General features: G+C 32.4%; 3 protein-coding genes across 4 annotated transcripts; 1 reads left to right on the forward strand and 2 right to left on the reverse strand.

The window, feature by feature from the left end:
• Nucleotides 1–895: 895 nt before the first annotated feature.
• Nucleotides 896–3,492, reverse strand: BDCG_01490. 2 transcript variants are annotated; one of them, XM_045417000.1, is made up of 5 exons: nt 3,216–3,492; nt 3,030–3,130; nt 2,815–2,942; nt 2,281–2,750; nt 896–2,193 (listed from the first exon to the last, which is right to left on the reverse strand). In XM_045417000.1, the coding sequence occupies exons 1-5, from the start codon at nt 3,316–3,318 to the stop codon at nt 1,748–1,750; spliced, it is 1,248 nt and encodes a 415-aa protein (XP_045279606.1). In that variant the 5' UTR covers nt 3,319–3,492; the 3' UTR covers nt 896–1,747. The 2 variants fall into 2 exon arrangements, with proteins under 2 accessions (XP_045279606.1, XP_045273936.1); XM_045416999.1 differs by having other exon boundaries at nt 896–2,750.
• A 380-nt stretch (nt 3,493–3,872) lies between these two features.
• BDCG_16366 (uncharacterized protein) lies at nt 3,873–4,175 on the reverse strand (the record flags this gene model as incomplete). The annotated part of the gene is made up of 1 exon (XM_045425608.1): nt 3,873–4,175. One exon carries the CDS (start codon nt 4,173–4,175, stop codon nt 3,873–3,875), a length of 303 nt encoding a protein of 100 aa, XP_045279607.1.
• Nucleotides 4,176–13,088: 8,913 nt separating this feature from the next.
• BDCG_16367 (uncharacterized protein) lies at nt 13,089–13,505 on the forward strand (the record flags this gene model as incomplete). Its single annotated transcript, XM_045425609.1, has 1 exon — nt 13,089–13,505. The coding sequence occupies one exon, from the start codon at nt 13,089–13,091 to the stop codon at nt 13,503–13,505; it is 417 nt and encodes a 138-aa protein (XP_045279608.1).
• Nucleotides 13,506–13,846: the final 341 nt, after the last annotated feature.

Here is a 13,846-nt window from a genome sequence, read left to right on the forward strand (position 1 = left end):
AGTAATACAAGTAATGTAATTAATTATCTAACACTCATTTTCATCTAACACTTATCTTTGTAAATTAATTACAATTAACTTTAAATGTTAATATCTTAATAAATATTTATTATTTTAGTTTTTTAATTTGTAATCTATAAATATTAAGACTTATAGTATAATGAAATTCAAAATTATTATAATATAGTTAAAATTAATTATAATATAGATTCAATTAGAAAATAAAATACAGTAAAATAAAATATATAATATTTTATTATGAATTAAGAAATATGTATTAAATATTCTTAAAAATAATAATTCTTATATAAATATATTATAATTTAATAAATATTAAATTATTTTATATAAGAATTCTATATTATAATTTTTGAGAATTTTTTTATTTTTTTATTATAATTTTCTTTATAAATTACAAGTAAAATATTGCAAATTCTTGAAATTTTAAATTTTGAAAATTAATTTATTAAATATAAATATATTTAAATGATTTGATATAATAATTTATTTAAATTACAATTTTAAAGTATAAATAATACATAGTTATTACACAAATAGTATTTTAAAATATAAAACTTTATATAAAAATTTAAATAAATCAATAATAAATAAGAATTTCAAGACAAAATTTCATATTTTATTAAAAATATATATAATCTATAAAATATTTAAATTTTATATGAAAATATTTTATATTTATAAATATATTTATAATATAAACTATGTATTTTATTTTAAAATAGTATTTTAAAAAGCTTAATAAATTAATAATTATATGTTATTTTCTCATACAAATTTAATATAATATAATATATATCTACAAATTATCATTCTGTTTTTTAGAATAGTTTTAAAATAAATATTCATTGAGATATGAATATTTGAAGTTGATTGTAATTGATTTACAAAGGCGAGTGTTAGGTGGAAACGAGCGTTAGATGATTGATTACGTTACTTTATATCTCATCTCTAGCAAAAAGAGTAAAATCGAGGAATGCCTGGCTCTGAGGCTCCTCTTAAATGGTATGAATGTACCCATGGTCCTTGATAGATTTCAGAAGATAAAGCGCCGGTACACGTAATGTACATGTAACTTACTGTACATAGAGTATAATAACAAATGCGAGAGCGGACTTTTTTTTTTGTTACCTGGTTTTTTATTTAGAAGGGCAAGGATATCACCCCCCCTGCGAACCTCCCGTCTTCTTCTCCCAAGGAAAGTTTCTCAATTTGCGGTATTCGATACGTTAATGGAATCGTCATGGCGATAGAGAATAAGGGAGCTGACATCTTCCCCAGAAACCCACAGGGATGTACAGGTACACATCTGATATGTGACGATAGACCCAAGGGGTAAGCCGCTGCTGGATGTTTGGCGTTGTGTTCTAATTTCTCAATTTTCTTTTTACCAAAGGATGAAAGATAACACCGACACAGGATACAAAAAGCCCAAGGCGATACACAAAAAGAAGAATGAAAAAGTGAAAGGATAGTTGACTCGGATCATGGGATTTCCTGCTAATTGCAAAACAAACTGGAAACTGAAAAAAGAAAGAAAAGAAAAGAAGCCTTACATATAAATATCTCATTATTACTCATTCAAATTTTATACAACGTAATGAATAAAAATAGAGCGCGATGCTGCAACGAAGGCGTTAACGAAGAACGTCAACTTATACACACACACACAATAAAGAAAAAAAAAAAAACAGGTAAAAAACAATGACAATTAGAAATTAAGATTAGATCACTGAGCCCCTAGCTTATTCAAGGCATTTCTCAACTCCTTAATCGCAGTGGGCACGTCATCAAAATTCAACGCCGACACAGCCCATCGGGCATGCTTTTGGGCTTCGGCGATCGAGTCCTCATCTACAACCCCTTGGTTTGGTGGCGGGCTGGAATACGAGCTTATGCTATGCATGGTCTTTGGGGGTTGGATACTGGTGGGCGGTACGGTATTTGGTGGGGTAGGTCGAGTCCATCCTTCAAGTGTGGTGGGAGGTGGCGTGTGTATTCCTGCTGGGCCTTGGAGGTCGGTTGTTTTGGGGGGTTCTGCGGGTTGCGTTGTTGGAGCCGGGAAGGATTGGAAAGTACTCAGGGATGTCCTGCGCTCTGAAAACTGGCCTGGGCCTGGACCCGGGTCGGATAGCTCTTGCGAGCTTGAGGCGGGGGAAGGGAAGTCCGAGGGGGCTGCTGGAATATCAGGAACAAATACTCTAGAGAGATGTGAAGCGCGCTGGCGCGCATCATCATCGTCAGGGCTAAGGCCTACTATACCAGCTGAGTACGTGGGAGGGCTGGGAAGGCCTGTACTGGATGCAGCTGTGACATTGCCTGATTCAGCTCGTCGTGGAGGGGGAAGAGACGAGGCTCTGGAGGGGTGGAGGGACTCGTTTAGGATAGACTGTTTCGCTAATCTTCGCTCCTCTTTGTCAAACTCATCTGGGACATCTTCCACAGACGGCTGCCGTAGTTTTACTTCTGGCGCTAATTGAGATGGGGTTCCGCCCAGCGCTTGAACTTCAGGATCATTAGGATCCAAGGCAGGTGCATCGTCTAGATTTCCCTCCTCCTCCATCGATGGATTCGATAAATTCGGATCCTCCCCTGCCTTAATAGCTTTAGCAATGCGTAAGGCATGATACTTTGCAAATTTAATCTTGGCCGCCTTTTCTTGGTCGATCGGTCCCCATATCTGGGATAGCTCAAGGAATGTGGCCGCAGCTTGGAACGTATCCGCTGTTTGTCTAACTCGAATGGTTAGCCAAAACTCGTACGACGAAAAGCTAGAGCATAGGTTTACTGGCGAACAATGAAGCTTTGTTGGCCCGCACCGCGTTGTCGGCTCGCTGAAAAGTTTCCAACCCAAATTGCTCCACATAAGCCTGTCCAGCAGCATCATCCGTAACAGTATCATCATCAGCGTGTTCGGATTTAAACTAGGAAGAAAACATTTGTAAGACAAGAAAAGTTAGCTCCAATTAATCTCTATCTGCGCAGGGAGCAGGTGAACCAGGCAAACCAACCTTCTCCAGCTTATCCATCAGGTCTGTCGTGTATTTTAGACATTCGCTATCTGAATTGTGGAGACCTTTTGATAATATCTGGTTCACAATCCAATAATTGCCTAGTCATCGAGTTCCAAAGTGTCAGTCCCGTTCCTATTCCCTTGTCCCCGCAAAGGATAGCTCGACAGCATGGAATGAACGTACACCAGTATGATATCACTGGCTTCGCTTTGTCGAGCTGTGACGCTCGAGTCACAAAGCGGGTGATGTCTGCAGCTTTCAGGGGCGCCGGAATATTGGCTGTCATGGTGTGTGTGAATTGGAAATACAACCGATCAGTACCTAGGTAGCAAGTTTGTACCTGGTATGGGTTGAAGTGGCGGAGGATGTACAGAATAAATCATCGAATGCAGGAGGAGCTCGTTCCATGACGTTTGTGGAGGGTGTGTTAGTCAGCAGCTTGTTAGTACCTGTGAGAGAGGTTGAACATGGTTGATTGTTGTTGTTTAACTAGTAGCTAGTGAAAGCTAAATATATGTGTGTGGGTCATGTGAGTTAGGGATTGTGTACCTAGTAGCTTCAACACCCCCCCATGCTACACAGACCAGTTAACCCATGCAGTCAAAAGCGCCCAAATTATTCAAATCTGCAATAAAAATTAATTACAAAAAGTAGAGTCTAGTTTCCTCATAAGGACTAGCTCCATACATGAAAAAACATAAAAAACATGCAAGAAGAACGCCCAAATCTGTCCTTTCAGTATTGGTATTACCCCCAGTCGTTCTAACGCCGCGGGATCTCATTCTCATTATTTTTGTGGTTTTCATCGTCATAGGCATAGGCATAGGTCATCGGCATAGGTCATCGTATGGGCAATCGGTGGCCCGGCATCATATTAGGCACTGGGGCCTGGCATCGTAGGCAATGGGGCCTGGCATCATATAGGCACTGTGGCCTGGCATCATATAGGCACTGGGGCCTGGCATCGTTATCGGTATTTCCATCGTTTTGGCGTCGATATTGGCGGTCATCATAAGCATCATTAGAAGACTTGCTCAGTATTGTAGCATACAGGTGTAGCAGCATCATCATCATTGACCTTCTTTCTATTCTTTCAATCTGCAGATCATTTCTCTGAATATTCAAATCAGCAGCTTGATTCATCATGACCTTTCATCTTACAGACAGTGCATTTCTTCTTGATATTCTTATTATTCTTCACATTCTTGATGACATCTTTGTTATTCTTTATGTTATTTCTGATATTTTTGTCATTCAACAGCAGATAGAGTAGTATATCTCTGCAGAGATCAAGAAAATCATCTTCTAGTAATGTAATATTATCATTCTTTACTGCATAGTTCATGTGATCTCTGATAAAGATTGATCACTTCTTGATAAGACTGTTGAGAAGCTTGTCAAAGAATATAATGTTGAGAATATTAATATATTCAAGATGAATATACTTAATATAAATTGTAAGTAGATATTCTATGAATAAGTAGTTGAAGCTATCATAGATAGTAGTTACACTGATATCATTAAATTTCTTGAATAGACAGACTCTGTGAGTTTTCATTCATTCTGAAATTAATACTGCTATGATGTTTATTATTATTATTATTATTCATTATTCTTCCATTATACTCATATGCAAGCGGAGCTTATGATGAGTCCTTGCGTGATGTTAAATACAGGCCAAGTGTTGATTATACAGGAGGAAATACAGGTGTTGAGACCACGTCAAGATAACAAGAACATAGGAAATACAAAGGAGTGACAATTAGATACATGCGATAATAACTTCCCAGCCCAGGAACATAGAGCGATTTATTGGAGCGATTTGTACACCTCTGTATTTATTAGGAACCTGAGGTGCTTGAGTTCCGGATTTAATGTATCCCCTGCAGGTTTCGAACCCACACGCCTTGGTTTCCCACGCCAAGGCGCTACCGGGTGGCCGCATTAACCATTCGGCCACCGGGGCTGCTATGATGTTTCATAGAGTAGCAGAACTCAGAAAATCTTGAGATATAGTAAAAAGAGATTTGACTTCAATAGAAATAGAAGATTATATAAAATTATATAGTCAGAAGTTGTGTTTCTCTCAGAATTATTTCATATTCTTAAAGACATTCTTTAAGAGTTTGCTAGTAAGAATATCTTCTATATGAGATTATTTAATAATAAGTAGAATCTCTTTCTCTCAAATGAAGTAATCAGATATTGATTTGAAAAGACCTGATTTTTAAAGATATTTAATACATTCATAGAATTCTTGAAGAACTCTGCTTAGTGTAGAGATATTCTCTTAATTCTGAAGATAAGCAGTAAGATCAGAGTTTAGATTATTATTATTATTAACAGTAGCTGTAGTAGTAGAATTACTAGAAGCTCTTATCTAATATAGTTCTTTATTTATCTGAATAATATATTATCTCAAGATAGTAGCTTCGTCAGTTATATTATCATTATCTTAATTATTGTTATTATATGATGATTTTCTCACAGTTATTAAGATTGAAAAGAATTCAGATGCAGTAGTTTAATTCTCTGAAATTTCTTCACAATTGATTGATCTTGTATTAACAGATATTTAATATGAGATATTTAAATGAAAGAAGCAGCTATTTGAAAAGCTTATTATATAATTATTACATGATTATAACACTTTATAGAAGTACAAGAGCTTTATAACCTGTGAGAGAGATTGAACATAATTGATTGTTATTATTTATAATATTATTTAACGAAGTTGAGTTTCATTCTCTTCTAGCTAACTAGAATGAGAGAGAATGAGAATATATAAAGAAGGAAAAAGTAAGCGTTCTGAGAATTACACAGGCATGATGGAAAATACACATATAATATATAATGTTATTATTATTATTATTCTTCAATTATAGATGTATACAGTCAGAGACTATGACATCTACCTGAGAACTTTAGTTCTCAGAGTTTTTTCTATGTCTGTAAAGTTAACTATTGTACATTCATCAATTTCAGATATGCAAAATCAGAAAATTCCAGCTCAGAATACAAAAACTGTTTACAAATTACAGTGTTTTAACATCTTTTAATACTTTGAAATCATTTGACAATATCATGACAAAAGAAAAGAGAGAAAGAACACAGTCTCAAAGATAGACATATTAAATAGATAGATAGAAAGAAATTGAAAGAAAAAGATACAGAAAAAGATAAAATAAAGAGAGACTATAACAAAAAAAATTATTAAAAGAGAGTGTATAGCTGTTTTAACAGACTATATCTGATTGATTTTCTTCTCTTCATATTCAGATAATTCTGAATTTAGCTATTTTCTTATAGCTGCTTGAGTTTCTGATAGAAAGTCTATTAAGTATTTAATTCCTGTCTCAGTTGAGAATAAGAATCTCATATTTAATTGATTTAGATTATACTTCTCTTTCAATCTGACTCTGAGACTATTGTATAATGCACAGTGTATTATAATATACTCAGAATTCTCATTTGTATTGCAGAATAAGCATTCTATTGAGTTAAATCTATCATCAAATCTTTGTATATAAGATTTGAAATAGCCATGTTCTAGTTTCAGCTGTATTATAGATGAGAATATTTTCTTTTTACATTTAATTGAATAAGATTTTCACTTGGGTTTTGTTTCAAATCTTGAATAATGTATACTCTTCTTTTGTTTCTGCCAGCTTTCATTTCACTTATCTAAACAAGATTCTTTTATTTTTCTCTTTATAAAAGACCAGAATATAATTTTTTGAATAGATCTGTTTAATTCTGCACTCTTTTTTACAGCTGAATCAGTCAATTCATTGCTATGAATATTCATATAAGCAGGAACTCAGTGTAGATAAATTCTCAGCTTTGATGTTCTTCTCTTTTGAATTTTTAAAACAGAGTTTAAGATCAGTTCAAGATTTATTTGATTATTATGAATCTGACTATTTCTAAATCTTTTTAAAGCAGCTTAACTATCAGAGAATATTCATATCTCTTTCAAATAATTTTCTCTTTTATGAGATTTTATTTCAATGAGTTTGAAAGCTTTCACTATTACAAATAGTTCAGTATCAAAGACTTCATATTCAGAGCCTAGATTTCAGAAATCTGAGATAAAATTAATATTATCTTCAGTATAAGCAATGCCTGCATCTAATCTATTCAAGTTCTCATTTTTTGAGTTATCTGAATAAATCAGAATAGAGTCTTTTATATTGATTGTAGAAATTCTCTTCAAATGCTGTTCATATTCTTTCTCTTTTGATAGTTCACTTATTTATAATTCTATAAGAGATTCAAGCTTTTTTCTTCAGAGAGATAACTTCTCATGATCAACTTTTTCAACATTTAAAGAAGAAAATTGATTTTTAATCAGAGAGCATAGTCTGTATAGTTGAGAAGACATTTTCTTTGAAGAATTATTTTTATTTCAATCAAGAAATCTATTTCAATCCAGTTCATTTTCAGAGTTAATTGATGAAAATGAAGAAGAGACTCTTTCTCTGATTATATGATTTGAGCTCATCTTTACAACTCTCAGAGCATAGTTCATACAGGCCTTTTCAAATCTAATAGCAGAAGAAGGAATTAAAGCTTCAATTTTCATTGCTTTAATAGAAGATGATTTGAATGCTCTCAGAATTCTTCTCAAGACTCTGTTTTGCAGACTTTGAAAGAGTTCAGTGAAATTCCCTTGATTATTTCATTAAACTTGAACTTCATAATCAGCTACTGATGTAATACAGACTATATATAACTGTCTCATAGCCTGGAAGAATAGATCCCTCTCTGTATTTAATAGTCTGATTATATTATTCAATAGTCTTTCTGCCTTGACAGTTCTTTGTTGAATGTGATATTTAAAATTCAACTTGAAGTTTAACAATACTTCTAATCATTTGATATTTACACTGGGTTTAATCTCTCTATTTAAAAGAGTTAGAGATAGTTCTTTCTCATTGAATCTAGAAAAGAAATGAATTAACTCAGTTTTATTCATATTAAATTGAATTTGATTGATATCTACTCTAACAAAGATTTTCTTTGCAACTTCTTCAATTACTTTTAAATTCTCTTTGATAGTTTTTGAGCTGTAGACTAGATCAATATCATTCATATAACTCAGAGATTGTACTATTCTCATATTTCTATTTCTGAATAGATATGCAGTGTATATTGCAAATAAAATGAGTGAGATTGAAGATCTCTGTGATACTTCTATTTTTATCTCAGTCTTGTCTTATTTCATTTCATCAAAGAAGAGTTGTATAATTCTTTTAGACATAAAACAGTTAACTCATTTTATTAGAGAAAGTGACAGTTTTAATATCTTCAATGTCTGAATTAACTTTGACTTTAAAACATGATCAAATGCTTCTTTTATATCAATAAAAACTGCAGTTGAGACCAGATCCTCATGCTTTGCTATTTGAATATCATGAACAACTGAGAGAACAGTGTTAATTACAGAACACTGTTTTCTATCTCTCATTTCTTCACTGAATAAAAGAGAATCATCTATAGAGCTTATAAAAGATAGTTGAGTAGCTATTATCTTTTCTAAAACCTTTTCTAGGCAGTTCAATAGAGATATTACTCTATATGACTTAGGAATTAAAGTTTTTCTATTAGGTTTTGTAAGAATCACTTCAGTGGCTTCTCTCCAGCATTCAGAATGATATTCATTTTTCAAGAGATTGAAAAAGAGCTCAAAATATTCATTCTTTAAGTAGGAATATGTATTCTGAATAATCAAGTGATTAATTGAATCAGGATCTGCAGTAGTTTTAACAGAACTTGAGAAGATAGCTGACTCTAATTCATCTTGTGTAAGATCAGGCCATTCTCAGTCATTTTCATCAATGTAGTTGAGAAGTGATATATTCTCTTTCTCTGAATCTGAATCTGAATCTGGTGAGTTCTGAAAGAGAATTCTCATGAAAGCTTGACATTTTTTCTCAAAAGAGTTTGCTGTATATGATTCATTCTGAAACTCATATTCTAGAGCTGAAAGTTTTGCTACACTTCTTGTTTTAGTATAGTTAAAAGCTTTAAAAACTTCCTTTTCTTATACTTCTTCAAGAAATTCATTCCAGCAGTCTGTTTTAGCTCTTTTAATATCTGAAAAATATTCATTTCTGACAGCTTTAAACTCTTCATCAGATATTACATCATGCTTTCAATCTCTTCTAGCAGTAGCTAATTCTTTTCTTTTAGATGAGATATTCTTATTTCATTAAGATTTTGAATACTCAGAAGATTTTCTTTTTAAAATATTATCTCTAACACTTGTTAGAATAATAAATGTAATAAGCTTCACTCTATTCTCAAGCATTTCATTTGAGATATCTTGACCAGAATTTCAATATAGCTCATTCTGTCTTTCAGATTTTAACAGTTTTATGCTTTCTTTAACTGCTTTTCAATCAGCTTTTTCAAAGTTATACTGATTAGAGAGAAGAGGGTTTTCACTTATTTATTTTTCACTCAGTTCAATATCAAATTAAATAATCTCATGATCTGATTCTGATGTCTCATTTGAATCAATAAATCAGTTTACAAGTCTTCTTTTCATTAGATTTTGTGACATGAATATTAGATCTATAATAGACTTCTATTTCATGCCTTTTCTAAAGAATGTTTGTTGATCAGACTTATTAACCAAATCTATTGAATGCTCAAAAGTTCATTCAATCAGATTATCAGCTCTCACTGCTCTCTTGCATTCTGAATTTTATCAGAAATGATATGTATTGAAATCTCCTGCAATTATAGAGTTTCTTGATGAAGTTATGTTCAGAAATCCTCTATCAATTGTTCAGATATTGTTATTTTTCTTCAATGACTTTTCATTATAGATATTTATAAGCTGTATAGTATCAAACTCATTTTCTTTATCTATAATATTACTCATCAGAATATCAGGGTCAGACATGATATCAAATCTTAGATTAAATTAATATCTTGATCTCTTTCTTTCATAGATCACTACTCTTGACTTTATCTCAGACTTTTGAGGTAAAAAGCAGTAGTAGCTTGAATGAGAAATGACATATTTTTGCTCAGTATCAAAATTCAGCTTCTGAAGCAGTATAAAATTAACTTTTTATTCAAATGCAATTTGAAGACAAGAATAAATACAATTTGAGTTTCTATTCACATTATTTTGAATAAATGTGATTTTTGAAGAGTTTTTAAACTTTTTTTATTATCTTTGTTGTATATTCATACTAAAAGAGAGTAGAGTAGAATCTAATCACTATCATCAGATAGTAGATTATAACTGTTCTGAAAAGTAGGAATCTCAACTGCTTATATTATATCTAGTTTATTATCAGAGTCATTTCTCAATTCTCTAATCTTAACAGAAGTTTGAGAATTCAAATTCTGTTTACATTTCACTGAAGAATTGAAGTTTGAAGACTTAGATAATTGAGAGTTTCTTCTTTTTAAGCTTGTAGTTGTGAGTTTACTGACTTGACTCTTCTCTTCAGTTCTAGATTGACTTTGAGCTTCATCTTTTCTCCAGTTCTTTTGAGTTCTAGAAGCAAACATACATTCTTTTGAGCTAGATACATGTTTTTCTTTACAATTAGAGCACTTAAGCAGAGTATGTTGACAAATTTCATCTCTTTTTGAGCATGTTTCACATTTATGCTCACTAGTTTTATGATCTCTGGCACAGAATGCACATTTTGAGTCTCTAAAACATAAGACTGCAAAGTGTTCATATCTTTGACAGTTTGAACACTGTGTTTGAGCTTTGAGATTCATTCTCAAGTCTTTGTATTCATGAACTCTCATTTTCAAACCTGCTACTCTTTCTTCAGAGATCTTTGACTGTTCAAGTGTTTTTATATATACTAGAACAGAGGCATTTCTCCTGCTTTGTCTGAACTCAATTGAATTTAGTCATACAGACTTCTTTCTCAGTTGAATGAAGTTGTATTCTTTCAATTCATTTTTAAGAAGTAGCATTCCTTCTTAACAGTCAAAAATTTCAACTGAAATATCATAAAGAATGAATTTATCTCACTTTTCATCTCTTTCAGATAGAATTGTTGTATTTAGTAAAGATTCTACTGCTGACTTTGAGAGATTTTCATTCTGAATAAGGAATTCAGCACTGAATTCAGACATTGTAGTCAGAATGATGAAGTTTTCAAAGAATGATGACTCAATTGAAGCTATAACTGGTTTTTGAACTTCAATATCAGTCATCAACTGAGAAAAGAACTGCTGATTAATTTCATTTCTGATTCTGAAAATGAGATTTGAGTTTAGCTTGTTTCTTTGCAGAATGTCCTGATTTGAGACTTTGAGAATAAGTCTTCTATTTCTGAAGATTTGAAAGTTTTTCTCTTTTTACATTTTCTTTTCCACTTTTCTATGAATATAGGCATGAGCAGTATTCTTCTCAGTTTTCTCAGAATTTTGAGCAGATTTTGAGACAGTAGATTTAGAGACAGCAGATTCAGCTGCTTGAGTATATGTTTTCTTCTGATTCAAAGAAGAAGAAGAAGTAGAAAGAAAGAAAGAAGAAGAGCAAGATGAAGAGTCAGTGATTGTACTAGGAATTTTCAAGGTTTTTTAAACTGTGTTTGAGATTTCAAGTTTGAACTTGATCATCTTCTGTAGTTGTCTAGCCTGAGCATGAAGAATTAACAGAACTTCTTCATTCATCTCACTCAGACACTGCTTTTCAAGAATCTTGCTTACTTTTTCAAGTTTCTGTATTTCAAGAACTTATTATTTCTCTATTTCTTCTTTCTTTCTTCTCTTCAGAATTTCAATCTCAGAAATAGCATTTGAGAAAGCATCTTTTTTCACATTAACTGAGTGTATTTTTGAACTCATTGTTTTCACTCAATGAAAAGTTGGTCAGACTGTTTCAATTGAGATATTTCTAAGTCTGTTTTCAATTGAAAAGTTGGTCAGACTGTTTCAAAAGAAGAATAAAAGACTTTTATGTATAAAACACCTGATTTTTTTCACACTAGTTCAGTAACTAGATTAGATTTTTGAAGAGAATCTAATAAACTAAAATTGATTTTTAAGATAAATCAATAAAATCTTTATAATCTCTTTCTTAAAATACAGTGAGAAAAAGTATGATATCAATTGATAATAAATCAGATGATATGACAGTTTTTGAGAGAAAAACTGACAAAAAATAAATCAATTTTTTACAGAGAAATTGATTAAAACTATTCAATTTTATTCTAAATCATTCAATTCTCCTCACACAACAAGTGTGCAACTCAAATCAGTTAATAAAGAGTGTAAAAAAGAATTAAGTATTAATGAAAGCTCTTCAGCCACTGAAAAAGTAATTCTTACTTAAAAGAATATAAAATTATGACAGAAAATAACTCTGTTTTTAATTCTTTATAAGAATATTGTATAAAACTCAGAGAAAAACACCTTACTTTTTCAAGAGAAGTAAAAAACTATTTCTAAGATCTTTTTTTTTGCATTAACTGCTACAGAAGAATGAGATAGAAACTGCTAAGATATACACTACTATATACTCTCTATCAAGACTTTCCCTCTTCAGAGTCTTGATATTATAGAGAATATAAGTCTGTTTCTATATAATAATATAAATATTATCAGTGAGATGTAGAGAAACTGATTATTTATATCTTAAAATAGAAGACTTTGTCAATGATTATATCAATATAGAGTTAATTCTTAAATTTAATAGAAACCTAGTGTTGCTGTTCTCAATCTCTTACAGAATCTATTAAATATTGACATATTAAAACTAGATTTAATATATCTCACTGTGCAGGGATCAAAGGCTCAGTCAGATCTTGAAGTATACTGATTTTATAGTTATTAATGTGCTGTTGACTTGTTGTTCACTGATTATGTATTAAATGCTGTTATCAAGGTATCTTTTTGTATTATTCTGCTGGGGATGGGCCAGATTGAGAGGGGTAGTACAGGGGTGAGACTTGGTGTTGAAGTCTAGATACACTGGCAGCAGACTGTGGAGATTGCACTTCAGAAGAGTCTGTTGATTATGTGCTTGATATTATTGTCAAGGTATCTTTTTGTATTTTTCTGCCGGGGATGGGCCAGATTGGGAAGGACGGTACAAGGGTGAGACTTGGCATTGGTGTTTTGAAACATCAAAGATGGACAGGGTTTTCGCGGAGGTCGCTCCTCGGATATCTCCACAACTACAGGTCGGGGATCTTCCAAAATCGAGAAGATTGGTGCATATGGCTAGGTCACTTCACCTTACAATTTGTATGGCACTCTGGCCCGGGGTTGTGGTGTGGTAGGGGAGAACGGGGGATAATCCCACACAGGAGCTTCGAACAACGTCCGGTTCACGTTTGGCTGGATAACTCCACCACCACACGGGGTATGCGGTCGGCGATGGGGTCAAAATGCTCGTATGATCGAGGGCTTTTCGATGGATCTATCGGCGGGTTCTTATTCGAAAAATCGAGCGAGTTCGTGGTGGAGCGGTTGTTGTGTTAATATATAATGTGAACATGTAGCATCTAACATCTGCCGCTGTTTCAAAAAAGATATTATTCTCAATATCTAAATACATGAATAAGAGATACAATGCAAATAATTTGATATAAAGTAGAATAATTTAGAAAGAGTTATAACACAATCTATGTTTTATATTATTATATTATCATATCATTTGAGAGCAGTTCTCTAGAAGAATATTTCATTCTTTTCATATCTCTTCACTGTGAACTCACTGTACTTTTAGTCGATAAGTATAATCTTATATTCAGTTCTCAATGATTCACTCTACTTCTCAGTATTAACAGCTGTTGAGAATGCAGTCTGACTCAGCAGAAAGT

The sequence above is a fragment of the Blastomyces dermatitidis genome (genome assembly GCF_000003525.1).
Source record: "Blastomyces dermatitidis ER-3 genomic scaffold supercont1.2, whole genome shotgun sequence".
Lineage (NCBI taxonomy): Eukaryota > Fungi > Ascomycota > Eurotiomycetes > Onygenales > Ajellomycetaceae > Blastomyces > Blastomyces dermatitidis.